The sequence below is a fragment of the Haematobia irritans genome, chromosome 2, assembly GCF_050003625.1.
Source record: "Haematobia irritans isolate KBUSLIRL chromosome 2, ASM5000362v1, whole genome shotgun sequence".
Lineage (NCBI taxonomy): Eukaryota > Metazoa > Arthropoda > Insecta > Diptera > Muscidae > Haematobia > Haematobia irritans.
The window spans coordinates 100,040,315-100,061,966 of NC_134398.1; the positions used below are offsets into that span (position 1 = coordinate 100,040,315).

Genomic DNA, 21,652 nt, shown 5'->3' on the forward strand with positions numbered 1-21,652 from the left:
TCATAAATATAACATTTATACGACTATCACATCACATTTAACACATTTTTATGCATTAATAAGAGATTGATGTTGAGTTACAAGTTGTAAGTTAAATGTTGTAGCGTCTATCAGCCAGTACTTTTATTCCCAATATTTGAAAAACTATCACTTTATTCCATTTGGAAAGTCAAAAATTGTTCACCAATTTACTTTTCACAATTTTAAGCGTAATAACTATGTTTTCAGCACTTTATTTTCGATTTCATTGAAATAAATTATAATAAGCTAGTTGCGCTTGGCGTTTCACAAAATATAAAATGGCTCTTCTAACAATAGTGATGGCAAAATTCTTTCATGTACATTTTGTACTTTTTGATATGCTTCCCCCATAACAGTTGGCGATTGTTGTAGTGACATTTAGGAGTCTGTGATAGCGATGAGGATGAAATGGAACTTGGAAATGCTGGCAGGGTAGTGCGTCCAACGGTTTCTGGAAAATTTTGTTCTACACTCGGCGTTCCCCAGATACACGTGGTATACCAAATTGTAGGTATTGATGTCCTCTATCGAGTTCCGTTATCATTTTTGTGTACGAAGTCCATTCCTGGCCTCAGCGCTGGAAATAGTGTCCTGACCACAAGTACCCAGTAATAACCAAGCTAAATAACATTGAACAGGCACATGTGGCACACCAAATTGTAGGTAAAGGTGTTCTCTTTCATATTCTGTGCATAAATCGTTGCTTTTAAGCAAGGAAAGACATAAAATTCATAAAATATTCTGTCTGTCCGTCTTATATTAATTCAGTTCTTGTCGTCTCTGTGTCACCCTATTATTTTTTCGATAACCCTGTTATCGAAAGTTAGCGACGTCGCTATCTTTAAGAGCACCTTATACGGTCGGATAAACCCTGCGACACAACACGTTGCGGCGACAAATCCGATTGTATAAGGTCGTGTTCGGCTGTCGCGGGGACGTGTTGGCATAAAATCAAAACAACTTTGATTTTTTCTGGTTGGGTGGTACAAATCATTGAGTGTAAGGGGACGTTCGACAAACATTATCAAAGACAAATTTATTTTTACATTAAAAACAGGCATTCATGCAATGAAATTAATGATGGATCGCCAATGTAATTATCTTATTAAACGTATTAATAAATAAAACTATGAATACAACTTTAAATATCTTAAACATTTTTACATGTATAATTCCATTTCCTCCATAATGTTGGTGTCATTAATATGCTGGCAATTTGAAATAATTACTATCGAGGAACTTGCTGGCTTGTGTGTTAGAATAGATTCCAGCAAGAGGAAATCACAAAATATCAAACTGATGACGGGATGTAAATTGATGTAATGCACATTTTCATCCAGAAGTTCTTGATATAGGAATTGTTGTACTTTGTTTTAATTGGTTGCACTTTGTAAGTTTTCTGAAAACTTTTCTTTGTTGTTTCCTTCATCGGTTTTTCATCGGCCAACATCTTCCAAGAATATACCATTCAATGATTTTAGTTTTCTGCAAAACAATCGAGTTTTGTGATTTCCATTATGTTTTCATTTCACTTTTTATTTTGACTTACCAATTTGTATTTCTTCCAACTGACCACGTACTTCGTGATTTCCTCAAGAACGTTGGTGTTACAAAATTGTTGTTATTAAAATACTGGCAATTTTCAGGAACTTGATGACCAGATAATTGGAATAAATTTCCAGCAATTTCAATTCACAAAATAACAAATTAAACGGATGATGCACATTTTCATCCAGAAGTTCTTGATATAGGAATTGTTGCACTTTGTTTTAGTTGGTTGCACTTTGTAAGTTTTCTGAAAACTTTTCTTTGTTGTTTCCTTCATCGGTTTTTTATCGGCCAACATCTTCCAAGAATATACCATTCAATGATTTTAGTTTTCTGCAAAACAATCGAGTTTTGTGATTTCCATTATGTTTTCATTTCACTTTTTATTTTGACTTACCAATTTGTATTTCTTCCAACTGACCAGGTACTTCGTGATTTCCTCAAGAACGTTGGTATTACAAAATTGTTGTTATTAAAATACTGGCAATTTTCAGGAACTTGATGGCCAGATAATTGGAATAAATTTCCAGCAATTTCAATTCACAAAATAACAAATTAAACCGATGATGCGATATAAATTAAACTATCGATGTGATGCGAATTATCATCCAGTAGTTGTTGATATGGAAAAGCATAAATACCAAGTTTTTTGGTTGCACTTTGATTTATGGAAACTTTCTCTTCTCGATAAGCCACTACCATTTTTCATCGGCCAGCCTCTTAATGTGTCCAAGAATCAGCATCCAAATATTTTAGTTGTCTGCAAAGAGATTTGAGTTTAGTGACTTCCTTCAAGTTTTCATTTCGTGTTTTAGTTTTACTTACCAATTATTATAAGCAATTTCAATTGATTATTAAAAAATTTCCACATTTTTGTATTTCTTCCACGAACTTTGTTGTCCAAAGTAGTATTGAAAACCATGTGGTTTTTTCGTTGCATTTCAGGGTAGTGTTTTGTCAAAGTTTTCTCCAATTATCTTCAACACATTTTCAAAGTTTTCGTCAACATTTTGCCAAATTGGTTGTAATTCGCAAACAATTTGAAGATGAATTGAAGATGAGCTTATTCAAGTCAAGTTGAATTTATGTTGAAAATGATATTTACCCTCAAACTGAAGAGGTGTTGCATTTGAAAAACGCTCATCCTGTGTTTATTGGGATATACCAGGAATTTTTTTTATTATTTTCTTCCATTTTTTCAGTAAAAAATGGTTTCACCCATAAATCTTCGTACAATTTCATTGTTTGTTTATGCTTCTTCTTATTTTTTCATGTTGTCATCACATTTGTTCGTGCAGTGTAATTGCAAAACTTGAACGAACACACAAAAAATAGACGAACCTCTGTCGGAGTGTTTATCCGACCGTCTAAGGTCCGCTTTACGCAGGTTAATTTTTTTATGAACGGTTCAAAAATTACCTGGCAACACTGGAGTACAAACTATAATTGTTGCCGTACCTTTAAGTACACGATTTACCAACCATATCATAGATGCTCAGCTGATTGCTCACGTTGTTTCCAAATGCGATTTTGTTTACTATTCGGTTATCGTAAAAAAACGTTAAGGAATTTAACAATTCTGACTTGGAACATAAATGCTTTCCTCATTGAATAATTTTATGAGAAATTATACCTGGTATAAAATCGTGCGTGCTAATTTCAACTTGAATCAATTAAGAAAGACGCTTACTTCTAACGTGATTCGTGGAAGTGGAACTTGTGAAGTGAGAAATATAATAGATTATCCCAATTCATTTATATATTTATTGTCAAAAATGACGTCCAATGCCTTAATGCGCCATGCTCAAACCCAACACGCCTCTTGTAAGGAAGAGGGAAATATCATATTGTGCAAATCAAATATTTTTACACAAAACGAAGACTGCGTTGGTGTGGATGCAGAGGAAGAAAGCAACCAATGTGTATGGTTTTATGAAGTTAAAGAGAAACAACCTGCAGTGGTGAATAAGGTAAGTTTTTACAATTGATTCCGCCAACTAGTTTATGGTGCCTTTTTGTGCTATTTATTTTTTTGATAATCTTAGCAATTTTCTATGCAACTCATAAAATGCACCCATAAATACTTCGAAAACTGAAAGCTAGAATAAGTTCTTTTTTAATTGTCACCAGTTTGAAGTGTTGATATAACGTACGCTATTAAACTCAGATAGTGGAAAATAATCATTCATTACCAAAAATTAAAGGAAATAGCAGAGCATGCAAGGGAAAATAAATCCGTATATGAATATTCGTTTTAACGCCGCCTATATGTGAAAAAATTAGTTGTATACGAACACAAACATTTTTTTGCGATATAATCGTCCATAGAAATTGGGCAAACAGGAAGATATAGAAAAGCCAAATGTTAACCAAATTTAGAATGAAATGATAGCTTTCGATTGGTATAAAAATCTTTTGCCAGAAATCGTACGAATCGCAGTAATGTTGCATATATGAAACAGAGAGAAATGTTTCCACAGTGGTCAAATGGAAAAAGATGCTGTTCCAGATGTGTTCTAGAAATTCTAGAAATAAAAAAAAACAAAAATACAATAAAGTCGATATTTTTCTAAAGAAAGATAGATCTTTTAGACCACTATCCGATGGAAAAACGGTGGTTGGAGGACACATACTAACTTCACGTACCAAATTGGAAAATTTATACAAAATCCTTGTTTGTCACTACAATATCAAACTGCTGAATATTAAATACTAAAAAGTATGTTACTACTATTTAGGAAATTATTGTAATTTTATTTTATTACGATATATTGGTATTACTCAATTATGTATGAAACAAGAGTAGTAATCAATTCCTAATTTTTTATATTTATATATCAAATTGTTTTTGTAACGTAGTCTACATATAGTAGTAATATATACTTAGTATTAAGGTGTAATTATATGTCAAGTTTTTTGCAGTCCTTGATTGTAGTCCTAATTATTGTTATAATTTTTTTTAAGTAAATTTAATGTAATTTTTTATTTTGATTATCCCTGTAACCGTATATGGCCATTTCGGCTTGGTTGTAAAATGAGTTAAATAAATAAATAAAAAAATATCGGCCAAACGGGCGCCGCGATCTCGGTGGCACACCTTCATCCGATGGTCCAAATTTTCGATGACGCTGAGGCATAATGGAAGTTCTATGCCGTTAATGTGCCGAATTATCTCATCCTTTAGCTCTTGAATTGTTGCTGGCTTATCGACGTACACCTTTTCTTTCAAATAAACCCAAAGAAAAAAGTCCAACGGTATCAAATCACATGATCTTGGCGGCCAATTGACATCGCCATTACGTGTCATTGAATTTGTTGCGCAAAAAAAACATTGTTTCGTTGCGCAAAAAAACCATTGTTTCGTTTCGTGTTGTAAGTGGCACCGTCCTGCTGAAACCACATATCGTCCACATCCATATCTTCCAATTCGGGCCTGTCACTGATCTGTCTTCATTTTATTATGATCTTTATGTTTGTTTATCTAATTCAATTTTTTTTCTATGTCATGCGCCTACCTAATGTAAATTTGAGTGTTATTGGTCATTTGCTTCATCTTCATTTGGTTGTCTCGAATATGTACACACTCACTCAAATACTCATCTCGGTGTTTTGCCCTACCAGTTAGAACCGTTACTTGATTTTACATAGAAAGCGAAACTTCTTGAATTTTAGTTTTGTCTTTTTGAATCACTTTGCAAGGAGAACACTGCGGTGAGTAGTTGTGTGTGATCAAAGGTTTTTCTTCATGATTAATACTTGTGTTTTATAGAAATAAATTCTATCTTTTCATCTGTTTAATAAATACATTCAACGGAATTGTGGAAATTGTTTTACTTGAAACATTTTGAGGAATTAAATTCGCCCCTTGCAAAGCACCGTCGTAGTCAGCGACATTTCTTTATTTCGCAAGTTTATGGGATCCGTCTTTGCCTAAGCTGCCGCGAATCTACAGTTTCAAGTAAAATCAGAGGTTATGTCAATTCAAAGATCACCACCTGTAAGAAGAAGCCCTAGGATACATGGAATGAATTTACAAGGAAACATGTCCTCGCCAGCGAACGTGGAACAAGCCAATTTGCCATCCGGAAAGATTGTCTCACAAAACACTAATGTTGATAGCGGTATTTTGCAGCTGTCGGACATTTCCGAAGCAAATCAAATGGTACAAACAACGACCGATAATGTCTTGCCTTCTTCACAGAATTTATTACTTAGTACAACAGCAACCACCACCGTCGCTGCTCCGACTACATTATCATACTCAACAGCTACATGCAGTCAACCTCCATTACTAAACGCTCCAGTATCGCAGCCGCCGCCACCAGTCAGTCAAGGTAATAGTGTTCAGTTTCAGCATCTGCAGGAACAAATAGACTTTCTCCAGGCGCAATTGTCAAAGGCACAAACTGAGTTAAGGTCAGCATTAAATCAAACAGCACGATCGGCATCAGAAATTCCTACGCTGCAATCACCAAATATGGCACCAAGGGTAACAGATACAAGTAGTTTTAATGCAATGGCAAATGCCAACACGGCCACTGCTGCTACCGTTAGTGGCTTGTACTCCAATCTGTCATCTGCCAACCTGGGAATAAACACGAACAATCAAAACATGGTAATGCATAGAAAAATATATGATCTGCCTGAATTTGATGGTTCTGTAGAAGAGTGGCCAATGTTTTCTGCTGCCTTTGAACAGACAACTGCTGTATATCAGTATAGTGATTTTGAAAATTGTCTTAGATTACAAAAAGCTTTGAAAGGATATGCGAAAGAGTGCGTAAAGTCCTTACTAATTCATCCCGAAAATGTTCCTGTGGTCATCGAACAACTTAAAGTCCAGTTTGGTCAACCAGAAATGCTGATTCGCTGCCAAATACAAAGACTGAAAGAAATTCAACCTATTGGGGAAAATGGTGTAGAAAAGCTTGTCAATTTTTCTATAAACGTGCAAAACCTTACCGCCTTTCTACAAACGGCTCATGGACAGCAGCATATGTCGAATCCTACACTGATAGATGAGTTGGTCTCCAAAGTCCCGTTGAGCAAACGAATGGAATGGGCTCGATACGCATCGGTAATCAAACCTTACCCAACTATACTGGATTTTAATAAATGGCTGAAAAGTGTAGCAGATCTAGTGCGAATGGTGTATAACACTCATGCAGCCCGGCCTATCCCGGAAGGTAAGCGGAAAATTGTTCTTCATACCGTTAATGACCAAAGAAAGCTAGAGTGTTTATTGTGTAAGGCATCCCATAGGATTTACGAATGTAAACGTTTTTTATCAATGAATATTTCTAATCGATGGGATGAAGTTAAAAAGCTGAAGTTGTGTTTTTCTTGTTTGGATAGTGGTCACACCAGTCGCAGCTGCCGTCGACGTAAACTATGCCCTATCGACGGCTGCCAAAGAAAGCACAATAAACTTTTACATTTCCAAGAAGTGAGTATTGAAGAGAAGAGGCAAACGGCTATGACCTCAAACGTTGCCAATGATGACTCCACCCAAGCCGAAGCTGTTCTTAGTTGTGTTAAAAGTGTCGGAAAAGATGTACTCTTGTTCAGGGTTGTACCAATTGTATTGTATGGCCCAAATAAACGAGTTGAAACCTATGCGTTGTTCGACGAGGGTTCATCAGTCACGATGATGGACAGTTCTTTGGTTAAAGAACTGGGTGTCCAATCACGAAACAGTAAACTCAATCTTCAATGGTATGCTGGAAATTCCTCCCATGAAAATGCATCGGTTGTTAATCTTCACGTGAGTGGAATTGGTAAGCAAAGGAAATATGGTCTTAAAAATGTGTATGGTGTGGCCAACTTAAAATTACCTACACAAAGCTTTAATATGGATCTAAGACATACAAATTTGCCGATCAAAACTTATTCTGGTGTTGTTCCCAAGGTACTCATAGGGTTAGATCATTGCCATCTTGGACTTCCTGATGAAATCGTGCCATTGGATGAAAATGGTCCATACGCCGCAAATACCCCTCTTGGTTGGATTGTATTTGGGAAAATGAATGGCAACTCGATAAATAATAATCTATGTTTGATGTCCGTTCAAGTAGAAGACAATATCCATGATTTGTTGGCAGATTATTTTGAAAATGAAAATTTTGGCGTAAAGGTGTTGCCAGTCATGGAGTCCAAAGACGACGTTCGGGCTAAAGATATATTGGAAAACACAATTAAAGTTGATGGGCGTTTTCAGGCAAAACTTCTGTGGAAAGGTGAAAACATATCTCTACCCGATAGTTATAACATGGCTCTAAACAGATTGAGAAACATTGAGAGAAAAATGGATAAGGATATAGAATTTGGTGGTGCGTATAAGGAAATTATAAATAGCTATATTTGTAAAGGGTATGTACGAAAATTGTCGCATCCAGAAATTGTTGCCGATCACCCAAGAAAATGGTACTTGCCCCACTTTGGCGTTGCCAACCCAAATAAACCGGGAAAATTACGCATAGTTTTTGATGCAGCAGCAACTGTTGAAGGGGTGTCATTAAATTCCCAGTTGTTAAAAGGGCCTCAACAATATAGACCGTTGCCTGCTGTTTTGTTTAATTTTCGTATTGGAGCTGTTGGTGTGTGCGGGGACATCCGGGAGATGTTCCACCAAATACTAGTTGCGCCAGAGGACAGAGCCTCTCAACGCTTTCTCTGGAGGAACCAAAAATACGATTTACCGCAAGTTTTTGAGATGATGGTGATGACTTTCGGTGCAGCTTGCTCCCCTTGTGTGGCTCAATATGTGAAGGGAAAAAAATGCCTTACAATATAAAGAGAAATACCCTCGAGCAGTAAAGTCAATTTTAGATCATCATTATGTAGATGACTTTGTCGATAGTTTTGCATCATCAGAAAAGGCTATTGAAATATCGAAACAAGTTTGTGAAATACATGCGCACGCTGGTTTTGAACTTCGTAATTTTTCATCAAATTCTCCCGAAGTTGTTTTGGCTCTGAGTGGAAAACTGGGCGAACCAGTTAATTTTAATACAGGACCTGAAGAATTTCAATCTGAGAAAGTGCTGGGTATGTATTGGCAACCGAAAGATGACACCTTTAAATTTCGAATAAAATGTCATAAGGTAAACACAGATGTATTGGAAGGTCGACGGTGGCCAACAAAACGAGAGCTATTAAGTGTAGTGATGTCGATATTTGACCCATTGGGCTTTTTAAGCAATTTTTTAATATCGGCAAAGTTGTTGATGCGAGAGGTTTGGAGGCATGACATACGTTGGGACGAAACTATACCCGAACTTTTGGTGGCAACATGGAACAGCTGGAGGGAAGATTTACAAAATGTTAAAGTGGTCAGTATACCCAGATGTTATTTCAAAACAAATACTCCGCTCCAACTTGAATTGCATGTCTTCGTCGACGCCAGCGAGAATGCTTTCGGCGCTGTCTCATACTGGAGATCGATATCGGCTGATGGGAATATTTCAGTATCGTTTGTTGCCGCTAAAACGAAATGTGCACCTTTAAAAGTCATGACAATACCTCGATTAGAGCTCCAGGCAGCCGTGATGGGAACCCGGTTGTTAGATACTATAATGCAAGAACATGCCTTGAAAGTTGGCCGGTTTGTATGTTGGAGTGACTCAACTACGGTTCTAAGTTGGATTGGTTCCTCAAATCGGAGGTATAAACCCTTTGTCGCCCATAGGGTTACAGAAATTTTAGCGTCAACAAGTCCTACAAACTGGAGATGGGTACCCACAAATCTCAATGTAGCCGATCAGACTACAAGAATGAAACATAAGGTGGACTTTGATTCCAATTCCCGCTGGTTTAAGGGGCCTGAATTTTTATATGAAAACGAATCTTCCTGGCCGAAAGCCACTACGAAAGATACGCTTGGACCGTTCGAAGAAGAATTGCCACCAAAGGTCATCGTTTTAACAGGTAGCACTTCAATTTTTGATTATAGCCGTTTCTCGTCGTTTTTAAGATTAAAAAGGACTGTTGCTTGGGTGTTGCGATTTTCAAAACGTTGCAGGAAAAAGAAACACCCTAATGAACAAAACGGATTGAAAGCTGATGAGCTGAAAAGTGCTGAGATGTTGATTTGCCGTGAAGCACAAAAGGACAAATTTTTGCAAGAAATAAATATTTTGAAAAATAACGAAAAGTTACAAAAGGGCAGCGAGTTGTATAAATTATGCCCTTATATTGACAAAAATTCTTTGCTTCGTGTTTATGGCCGAATATCTTCTGCCAGCTGGTTGCCATTAGAATCTAGACATCCAATAATATTACCATCATCTCATCCAGTTACAGAATTGTATGTGACCTATATACACAACAAAATGAAACATCAAAACTTTGAGGCGACGATAGGAGAAATAAGAAGACGCTTTTGGATTCCACGACTCAGAAATGTTCTGCGTAAGTGTATAGCCAATTGTTATTTTTGCAGATTTCGCCAGGTTGAGCCAATTCCACCATTAATGGGTTCTTTGCCTGAAGACCGCGTCACGCCATATGTGAGACCTTTCTCCTACACTGGCTTAGATTATTTTGGACCAGTTTCTGTGACAGTCGGCCGACACCAAGAAAAGCGTTGGGTGGCTTTATTTACTTGTTTAAGTGTAAGAGCCATACACTTAGAAATTGCTTTCGACCTTTCTACCGATGCTTGTATTATTGCCATTAGGAATTTCATTAATCGGCGTGGGACGCCAACTAAAATACGAAGTGATAATGGCAAGAATTTTATTGGAACCGATCGAGTGGCAAAACAGTTCGACGAAGTGTTTGATACGGTCCGTGTACAAGAAGAGCTCTCTACGAAGGGCATTGAATGGCAATTTAATTGTCCGTATAACCCAGCCGCAGGAGGAGCATGGGAGCGCATGGTACAATGTGTGAAACGTGTTTTGAGGACAACATTGAAAGATTCTTCGCCTCGTGAACACACATTTCAAAGTTTTTTGATTGAGGCGGAAAACATCGTGAATTCACGCCCTTTAACACACTTGCCGTTGTCTCATGAGGAGGAAGAGCCACTAACACCCAACCATTTCTTGATTGGTGCTGCAAATACCGCTCAGACTCCAGCTGTTGCAATAACCGACAAGCCTGATGTGCTGCGGAAACAATGGCTCAAATCTCGTCAGTTACGAGATCATTTTTGGAAGCGCTGGATAACTGAATACTTACCTACCCTAACTAGAAGAGCTAAATGGTGCAACTATACTAAGCAAATTGCGGTTGGCGACCTGGTGCTTATTTGTGATAGTGGTGTTTCTCGGAGAGATTGGAAGCGCGGTCGTGTGGTACAGGTTGTGGAAGGCAAGGACGGAATAATTCGGTGTGCGGATGTCAAGACTAATGCGACGGTGATAAGGCGACCAGTTTCAAAACTTGCCATCCTGGATGTGATGTAGTGAATCGTGGTCGATTCACGGGGTTGGGGATGTCACTGATCTGTCTTCATTTTATTATGATCTTTATGTTTGTTTATCTAATTCAATTTTTTTTTCTATGTCATGCGCCTACCTAATGTAAATTTGAGTGTTATTGGTCATTTGCTTCATCTTCATTTGGTTGTCTCGAATATGTACACACTCACTCAAATACTCATCTCGGTGTTTTGCCCTACCAGTTAGAACCGTTACTTGATTTTACATAGAAAGCGAAACTTCTTGAATTTTAGTTTTGTCTTTTTGAATCACTTTGCAAGGAGAACACTGCGGTGAGTAGTTGTGTGTGATCAAAGGTTTTTCTTCATGATTAATACTTGTGTTTTATAGAAATAAATTCTATCTTTTCATCTGTTTAATAAATACATTCAACGGAATTGTGGAAATTGTTTTACTTGAAACATTTTGAGGAATTAAATTCGCCCCTTGCAAAGCACCGTCGTAGTCAGCGACAGGGCCATAAAAAGTTCGTTATCATATCACGATAGCGAACACCATTCACAGTAACTGCCTGACCGGCCTCATTTTGGAAAAAATACGGCCCGATGATGCTGCCAGCCCATAAACCGCACCAAACAGTCACTCTTTGTGGGTGCATTGGGTTTTCGACAATCACTCTTGGATTCTCATTCGCCCAAATGCGGCAATTCTGTTTATTGACGAATCCACTGAGGTGAAAATGTGCCCATCACACACACATTTTCATTCATTTTTTCGAAAATTGATCATCCACTGTTGCCATTTCTTGGAACCATTCTGCCCATTCACGACGTTTGTAATGGTCAAGAGGCTTTAGTTCTGGAGCCAATTGCACCTTGTAAGCGTGTAAATGCAAGTCTTTATGCATAATGTTCATCAGCGACGAGCGTGAGAGGTGCAATTGTTGGGCACGACGACGAGTTGAGGTGGACGGCTCTTCAGCCACACTATCGCGAACAGCAGCAATATTTTCTGCAGTACGAGCATGCACTGGTGTTCTCACATCTTCTACAGACCCGTTTTCGAAATTTTCCACGATTTCTGCGATTGTACGCACATTTGGACGATCAAATTGACCAAAAAATCACGAAGTGCACTATATGCATTTTGATTTGAACGCCCATTTTCATAATAAGTCTGGATAACTTTAACACGTTGTTGGATTGTGTATCTCCCCATGGTTCAAATTGAGTAAGCCTGAAATAAAGAAATGTCAAATAAAATTCGGAAAAATTTTGGCGTTTAGGTGTGGTTCACATTCAACATCGTCCCTTACAATTTAACCACCCTTTATAAGAATATTACAAGCAAGAACTGAATTACTTTTTATTGTTGTTTTTTATGTCTTTGTTGGATAAAATATTCTAATATTGAACTAAAATAAACCAAATTCCTTTAATTACAAATTTCAGGAAAATAATCGGCGTCGGAATTAAAAATTTAATTGATTTTGGCGAAAAAGTTTTTAATTTAGGCAGATAATTATTTATTGTTCAATTTATTCATTTTTTTAATTTTTTCATAAAATTTGCGATTACAATTATAGTTCGATGTTTCTTCAGATTCGCGCCAAAATTTTTATTTTTAATTAGAAAACTTACTTTTATCTAATGAAAATGTTAATTAGGATAGCACTGTGACGCAAAATTCAGCTTTTTGACTCCAAACAAAAAATCAAATCGATGAGAGAAGAAAAGTCATTTCTGGATTATGTTAGATTGTTTGCCGTTCGTCTTTTATGAGCCTAGCAAAATCCAGAAATTACCTTCTCATCGAGTCATTTTTTGTGTTGCACTGTTTAATTAATATTTAATTTAAAAACGTCATATGATTAAAAAGTAAAGTTATATCAGTTGAGTGATGTTGAGTTATATTTCAAAGTCATCCACTGGGTTGCTAACTTCAGGGCCCAGTGGACGGGTATTGACTGGAGTTATAAATCTGGGCAATGACCAAGAGTTAGGCCCAATTAGTCGACCTGTAGACGGGTCGACAGGTGGCGACAAGTCGAACTTTTTCTAAGGTAACGACATCAAAAGGAGGTAATCCCTCGCGAAAGAGATTCAAGGAACGCAGAAATGCTTTGTTTATCCTAAAGAAGTTAGGATCACTCGACCCAGGCACGCTGTCGGCAAAACAAAGCGATTCCTTAAAATGGGCTCAAGGAATTCTTGAGACTGGAAAAAGTGAACGATCGCCGGATGAGCTGCCATCCTCTAAAAGGGATCAAAGATCGTTTGCCTAAGTTGCTAAAGACAGCCTTGTGATGGCTATCATTAATAAAGGAGCATTGGACGGTATGGTTCCAAAGCCAAAATTGGGGGAAAATAAGAATGCTCTGTCTGTCGTCTACTCACAGGTGCTGGAAAAGTTTCCCGGCCCAGATCCTCGACACCAAGAGGCTGGTTGGTATCAAGGACGATTTAAGCTAGTCGAATTTGAGGACCAGAGGTCTATAGAATGTCTTAAAGCTGCTCTGATACTAATTGGTGAAGTTTGGGAAGGAGCTGCTCTAGAGTTAGTTGAGAAGAAATACATACCGGCTAGACCTAGAGCACATGCGTGGATACCTGCAAACCCTTCTAACACTGAATCTATTTTAAATAGGCTGAAACGATGCAATCCGAATCTTCCAAAAGCTGATTGGAAGGTTGGCCGTTTGGATGAAGTGGATGGACCAAGACGGCATACAGTGTTTATATTGAACATTCAGTCTTTGCCACATCTAGCAAAGCCTCAGGGCCGTGTATGTTATGGCTTTCATTATATCCAAATGAAGGTATATAAAAACGATCAGCTAAAGGATTCAGAAATGGACAAGCCTCTGTCTGAATCAGAAGTAAGCGGATCCTCTCGCGAAGTCGAGGGAGATACCAAAGTTGAAGACATGGATAGATACCGCATGCGTGAGGAGGTTTCTACTGCCTCAGAACTCACCAAAGTTGAACCTATGGTTATTGCGAGAGTCACCGAGATCTCTGAAGAGGACATTCTTGATGACTCGATTGAAGCGGCTGATGCGACGGTTGTTGAAAATCTCGATGGTCCTACGGATCCTCCAGATAAATCTTCATCATTGTAAGACTGCATGTGCTGCCTTAAAAGTTCTCCTGATGAAAGGGGACATAGATATAGTTCTTATTCAAGAACCATATATTTATAGAAACAAAATATGTGAATTAAGTACTCCGGGGTTCAAACTATTGCAGTATACTGGTAATGATGTAAATCGAGCCTGTATAATTGCTAAAAACGAGCTTAACTTGTTTCTGCTTCTTCAATGTGCAATGCAGACACTGTCGTTGCCAATTTAGAAATTGCCAAATGCAAATATTGGGGTTCTTCGGTCTACATGAGGACATGACAGGGAGATGCCTCCATGTGCCGTTAAGTTGAGAAGTCACTGAAAACAAAGACGAAAGTCATTATGATGGGATGCGATGCGAATGCGCATCCTAGTATATGGGGAAGTTGTGATACTAATGCAAGGGCAGAGTCGCTAATAGAGTTTATTATGCGTACTAATCTGGTAGTTTGCAACTAGGGAGATGCCCCAACCTTTGTCACTAAAAACAGGCAAGAGGTTTTGGACATCACCTTGGCCTCGCAAGAACTGAATGAAATGATATCTGAGTGAACACAGCTTCTCAGATCATCGCTACATCAGCTTCAAATGTGATGTTCATACCACCAAGACCATATTTCCGCCAAATGTTAGGAAAGCTGACTGGAATAGGTATAGGGAATCGTTCAATATGGTGATACCGGAAATATATATATATATATATATATATATATATATATATATATTATATATATATATATATATATATATATATATATATATATATATATATATATATATATATATATATATATATATATATATATATATATATATATATATATATATATATATATATATATATATATATATATATATATATATATATATATATATATATATATATATATATATATATATATATATATATATATATATATATATATATATATAACGGCGATGTAAGTTCTGTGTACTAATTTTTATTTTTTTCATTCCATTTTTTGTCGTCAGCCAATACTAAATAAAGAAACATATACTGCGGGGAATCACAGGATTTGTTTTCGACTGTCCCAAACAGAGGTGCAAATGACAAAGAAGAAATATTCAAACCAGTTTGGGATGAGTTTGAGTTCAAACCAGGACTAGGATGAGTTCGTAAATGTCGATGACAACGTCGTGACATTAGAAGAGCCTTCAAAAAAAAAATTGAGAGAAATAGTGGAGAACACAAAAGCAAATGATGAAACTCACAGCGATAATGAACCAGATGACGAAGATGAGCCAATCAAAATTCCAACTAGGACAGAAACCTTGATTGCGGTGCACACATTAAAACAGTATTTACGATTTGGGGGGTTCTGATATATCAGAGAGTTTAAATTATTAAAAGAAATTCTTGTAAGTAGAAAACAAACCACAATTCTAAACTATTTCCAATCTCAATAAATATGAATATACATGATAAAAAAAAAAAACTTAAAAATATTGTGTACACTTATTTGGATACAACGACGTTCGGTTATAACGACGTATAATTTAGGTCCCTTGGCGGTCGCTATAACCGAATTCTACTGTATATATATACAATGAAAATGATAGTATCAATCACCCATTTTGATTGAAACTCAACACGATTTTCAATTAAAAATTTAATTGACTGTTGTAATTGTGTGATTAAATCAATTAAAAACGTGATTGATTTTTAACATAAAATTCAATCACAGTTTTAATTGAATCAATTAAAATTTTAATTAATTTCTCGACAAAAATCAATCAGCTATTTGATTCATTCAATTAAATAATTAACTGAAATTGGCTATAAATTTCAATCAAAAAATTTATATTGCGACCCCAGAATCGTATTTAGTTTTATTTGAAATAAAAGAAAATATGTGTTTCTTATAAAACAATCTTCCTTATAATAATAACCATGTCAGCATGTTCCTTCTAATATGTAGATGCGCCTAGATTTCCAATAAATCAGCAGCCTGTAAGCTAAATTAGTTTTTCTGAAAATAAACAGAATAATTCGAATTTAATTTTGTTCAATTAAAAGTTAATTTTGTTAAACATTACCTGCATAGGATATCAAGTTCAACTCTTAGTTCCAGGTTGCAGATTTATAATCTTCTTTTGCAGTTGTAGTCTTTTAGCATAAAAAGGTTTATTAAGGAGCTCGGTAATTTAATTTTAGTAACAATTCCTTTCCAAAATTTCCACACATTGAAGTCGTCTATAAAAAAAGTAATGTAATATTTGGTATTATATTGATGATACTTTTCAAATTCTGGAAATAGAAAAAAACATAAATGGAAAATACATATTTTTATTATTTTCGGATATTTTTCATATTTTTAAATCCAAAAGAAAGAAATTTTTTTACCATTACATAATTCAGCTCATTAGTTTATATATCAGATATACTGCTCTCTACTTGGGTTCAAACTGAAAAAGGCAGGTAAAACAAAAATGCAATTTAATGCCAACGCTACTTCGCAACTTCAAGGTGAATCTCCCAACAAACCCATACCGCTCTTGGTTTTAAGAAAACTAGGAGTTAAAAAAAATTATAATTTTAAAAGATCAATACGATACCCACTTTTTTATTGCAAACATATTCTTATACATTTGATGAAATGATGGAGTTGATGGGATTGATTGGTCAATTTCACGAAATAAAATTGGTCATTAAAAGAAATGAATAAAAATATATTAGTTTAGTCCGTTTAATGTAAACAGGCTTCAATGGAAAACGATATTCACATTTCACAATTTCCTACCTTCAATAAACGTAGATTGTTTTCCATTTTTACAATACCACAAAACACAAACACATGTAATTTCAAATGCCTTTACCATGTGGACATTTGTTGTTGCACACTTTATTTATTTCAACCCTTTGCTATGGTTTGTTGTTGCGTTCAAAATATTTATGCACACATTTTGAATGCAGCAGACACAATGTCGCCAATCATGTTTTTCAATTTACGCGAAAAACAAAAACCCAATCGTTCGTAACGAGTTACTTCCACAGACTGATCTCTCCATCATACATTGTTGAATAAATACCCATTCTCTTGTTCTCTTTTCGCTCTTTCCATTGATCAAAATTATTCAATTTCAATCACAAAGGTGATTGGATCAATCACATTTGTAATTGGAAGCGGAAAAAATTTCAATCACGTTTGTAATTGAAAATTATTTCCGAATTGATTGAATCAATTAATATTTTAATTGGAAACGTTACAAATATAAATCATTTTTTTAATTGGTTTTTATTCGGATTTGATTAAATAATTAATTGAATCAATTAACATATTAATTGAATCCGTTTCTAAATTCAATTAAGTGTTTAATTGAAAAAATTTAGGTGATAATTTTTTGTCACCTAACCTAACCTTAGACAAGTAGCAGAGTATAGATATGGGACGGAAATCCAAATTAGATTTAGGAACCGGAATGATTTTTGCATGTTTCCACATAGTGGGGTACATACTTGTGGTTAAAATCGTATTAAAAAATAGGTAAGAAAAGGCAAAATCATTGGAAGTATGATCCTAATAAATTTTGGATCGATACCATCAAGACCAATAGTAGTAATAGTAGTAGAACAGCGGACGATTCTGATATTTATGGCTCTTTCGAGTTTCGATATGTCTCATATGATGAAGTGGTTATTAGCTTCTCCAAAGTGAAGTCTAACGCCGTTGGTCTTGCTTATTCTTATTATTTACTCTTTTTACATTTACTCCTAATTATATTATTTCTAAAGAATTATTTTTGTTTCGCTATACAATTATACATTAATGTACTATACAGTTTTCTAAAGTTCTTTCGTTACTTGTTTATTTGTTTTCTTGCATTTACCCACAAAAAAGTCATTACATATGAAAACCAGTTTTGAGAATATTTAGTAAAAACTATACTCATTACCTCTCACGATCTCATTTTTTTCGTTAACTTGTTTTTGTTTTCTTTGTTTTGAAGTTTTTGTTCGTTAAGTTCTTTTATATTATTAGTTAAAAGAGAGAGTTAGTGAGTATAGCTTTGAGTAAAGTTGTCTATAAATACAAAGCACAGTCAAATATCGAGTCATTCTTCCTTCTACCTGGGTGAGGACAGGTAACAAAAGGCGCTTGTTGGTCATTGCCGACGGTGTCAGTTGTTTTCTGTGTGGTGGGGCACAGTCATTGTCTTACAAGTTAATGGTGTTTTCGCTGTTGCTTGTTTGTGGCTGTGCTGTACCTAATCACTTTTACTTTTATTCTTTTTTATGTATACTTAAAACTTCTATCAATAAAACGAACAATATTTTTATATGGAAATATCATCGTTTCATTACTTTGGATTGGAATTCCCCTATAAAATTGGCGCCCAACGTGGGGCTCAATTCTACTAAAAGCCGAAAATTATTGGATTTATGAACGCTGAAATATCAACACATAGACGAAGCCCAAGATTTAACAACAAAATGGCCGAACTAAATGCCGAACAATTTAAAGAGCTGTTGCTGGAGGTAAAGAAATCTGGCAATGAAATATCAATACCCCGATTCAAAAGAATACATCGCCTGCAAAATAGAAATAACACTAAAAATTATAACTCAACAGATGGTGTAATTCTAGTTAAATTCATGTCGCCGTACGACAAAAACTTTTTCTTGAAGTCGGTGTCAGCCTATAAGAAGCTAAACAATAACTGCCTACTCCTTAAATCTATAGGGTTTAGGACAGACGCACAATTTTATATCAACGAAAATTTGTCTAACACCAATTACTACTTCCTACAAAAGGGACTCCAGTTAAAGAAAAAAGGCCAAATAAAGACTGCTTATACTTTTCGTGGCCTGGTTTATATCAAACGTTTGGATTGCAATGAACCGTTATGCGTCTTTCACGAAAATGTCATTGAAGAGTTTCGTACAAAAGGAGATGAAACCAGATCGAATATATAGTCATCGACATATTTATGCCTTTTACCTTTTTCTACTGATGGTTCACAGTTTTAAAATCATAATTTGTTCTATTATATTATTTTCTAACTATGCTAATATATATCTTAATTTTCTTCTCAATCTAGCTTTGACTCTAATCTTTTGCGTTGCTGGTGCTTTAAGAATAAATAACTTTGTACCCGATAATGACAATGGCTAGTTATGGTACTGATTCCAAGGACGTTACTAATATCTGATCACAATTTTAACCAAACATAATAATAGATTAAAGATATGTCATATTAATTCACAGAGCTTGTTAAATAAGATTGATGAATTCAAATATGTATTTGAGGACTCTGGCATGGACATTATTTGTATTTCGGAGACTTGGCTCTACTCGTCAATTCCTGATGGTTTAGTGAATCTCAATGGATACACAGTTTTTAGATCCGATAGGGAAAGTCGCGGTGGTGGTGTGGCCATATTTGCTAGGGATTACTTGAGAGGGAGATTTAAGTTCCGATCGGCGGTTGGTGATTCGGTAGAATACGTTTTTATGGAGATTACCACAGGGATTAGGAAAATTCTTATAGGTTGCATATATCGACCAAACAACACGGTTGATATACAGCCCCTTTTAGAGGTTCTCGAAAGTGAAACTCTGGGTTTTAATGATGTTATATTGGCAGGCGATTTTAATTCGAACATTCTTGTAGACTCTTCCTTGTACTTTGAGTCTCGTTACTACTAACAATGTGTATCCCACACACTTCTCTTCATCAGGTTCCAGCACACTTTTGGTTTTTTTTTTTTGTGAACAACCCATGTGAAATTCTGCATTATGATCAGATTTCAGCCTCATGCTTCTAGAAACATGACCTGATATTTCTGATATATATATATATATATATATATATATATATATATATATATATATATATATATATATATATATATATATATATATATATATATATATATATATATATATATATATATATATATATATATATATATATATATATATATATATATATATATATATATATATATATATATATATATATTTATATATATATATCAGAAATATCAGGTCATGTTTCTAGAAGCATGAGGCTGAAATCTGATCATAATGCAGAATTTCACATGGGTTGTTCACAAAAAAAAAAACCAAAAGTGTGCTGGAACCTGATGAAGAGAAGTGTGTGGGATACACATTGTTAGTAGTAACGAGACTCAAAGTACAAGGAAGAGTCTACAAGAATGTTCGAATTAAAATCGCCTGCCAATATAACATCATTAAAACCCAGAGTTTCACTTTCGAGAACCTCTAAAAGGGGCTGTATATCAACCGTGTTGTTTGGTCGATATATGCAACCTATAAGAATTTTCCTAATCCCTGTGGTAATCTCCATAAAAACGTATTCTACCGAATCACCAACCGCCGATCGGAACTTAAATCTCCCTCTCAAGTAATCCCTAGCAAATATGGCCACACCACCACCGCGACTTTCCCTATCGGATCTAAAAACTGTGTATCCATTGAGATTCACTAAACCATCAGGAATTGACGAGTAGAGCCAAGTCTCCGAAATACAAATAATGTCCATGCCAGAGTCCTCAAATACATATTTGAATTCATCAATCTTATTTAACAAGCTCTGTGAATTAATATGACATATCTTTAATCTATTATTATGTTTGGTTAAAATTGTGATCAGATATTAGTAACGTCCTTGGAATCAGTACCATAACTAGCCATTGTCATTATCGGGTACAAAGTTATTTATTCTTAAAGCACCAGCAACGCAAAAGATTAGAGTCAAAGCTAGATTGAGAAGAAAATTAAGATATATATTAGCATAGTTAGAAAATAATATAATAGAACAAATTATGATTTTAAAACTGTGAACCATCAGTAGAAAAAGGTAAAAGGCATAAATATGTCGATGACTATATATTCGATCTGGTTTCATCTCCTTTTGTACGAAACTCTTCAATGACATTTTCGTGAAAGACGCATAACGGTTCATTGCAATCCAAACGTTTGATATAAACCAGGCCACGAAAAGTATAAGCAGTCTTTATTTGGCCTTTTTTCTTTAACTGGAGTCCCTTTTGTAGGAAGTAGTAATTGGTGTTAGACAAATTTTCGTTGATATAAAATTGTGCGTCTGTCCTAAACCCTATAGATTTAAGGAGTAGGCAGTTATTGTTTAGCTTCTTATAGGCTGACACCGACTTCAAGAAAAAGTTTTTGTCGTACGGCGACATGAATTTAACTAGAATTACACCATCTGTTGAGTTATAATTTTTAGTGTTATTTCTATTTTGCAGGCGATGTATTCTTTTGAATCGGGGTATTGATATTTCATTGCCAGATTTCTTTACCTCCAGCAACAGCTCTTTAAATTGTTCGGCATTTAGTTCGGCCATTTTGTTGTTAAATCTTGGGCTTCTTCTATGTGTTGATATTTCAGCGTTCATAAATCCAATAATTTTCGGCTTTTAGTAGAATTGAGCCCCACGTTGGGCGCCAATTTTATAGGGGAATTCCAATCCAAAGTAATGAAACGATGATATTTCCATATAAAAATATTGTTCGTTTTATTGATTGAAGTTTTAAGTATACATAAAAAAGAATAAAAGTAAAAG

The 21,652-nt window shown here is 35.4% G+C and overlaps 1 protein-coding gene and 2 long non-coding RNA genes across 3 annotated transcripts in view; 1 reads left to right on the forward strand and 2 right to left on the reverse strand.

Annotated features, from left to right (window-relative positions):
• Positions 1-1,021: 1,021 nt before the first annotated feature.
• Positions 1,022-2,790, reverse strand: LOC142223488 (uncharacterized). The gene is made up of 4 exons (XR_012718756.1): positions 2,395-2,790; positions 1,967-2,329; positions 1,571-1,902; positions 1,022-1,506 (listed from the first exon to the last, which is right to left on the reverse strand). It is a non-coding gene; the product is annotated as an uncharacterized LOC142223488 (long non-coding RNA).
• Positions 2,791-3,056: 266 nt separating this feature from the next.
• LOC142225870 (pseudouridylate synthase RPUSD2-like) overlaps positions 3,057-21,652 on the forward strand; it is a 515,296-nt gene continuing 496,700 nt past the window's right edge. The window contains exon 1 of the mRNA XM_075295721.1: positions 3,057-3,539. Coding sequence (XP_075151836.1) covers positions 3,165-3,539 — 375 coding nt within the window. The 5' untranslated portion in view covers positions 3,057-3,164. The remainder of the gene's footprint in view (positions 3,540-21,652) is intronic.
• LOC142223489 (uncharacterized) lies at positions 15,899-16,290 on the reverse strand. The gene is made up of 2 exons (XR_012718757.1): positions 16,138-16,290; positions 15,899-16,070 (listed from the first exon to the last, which is right to left on the reverse strand). It is a non-coding gene; the product is annotated as an uncharacterized LOC142223489 (long non-coding RNA).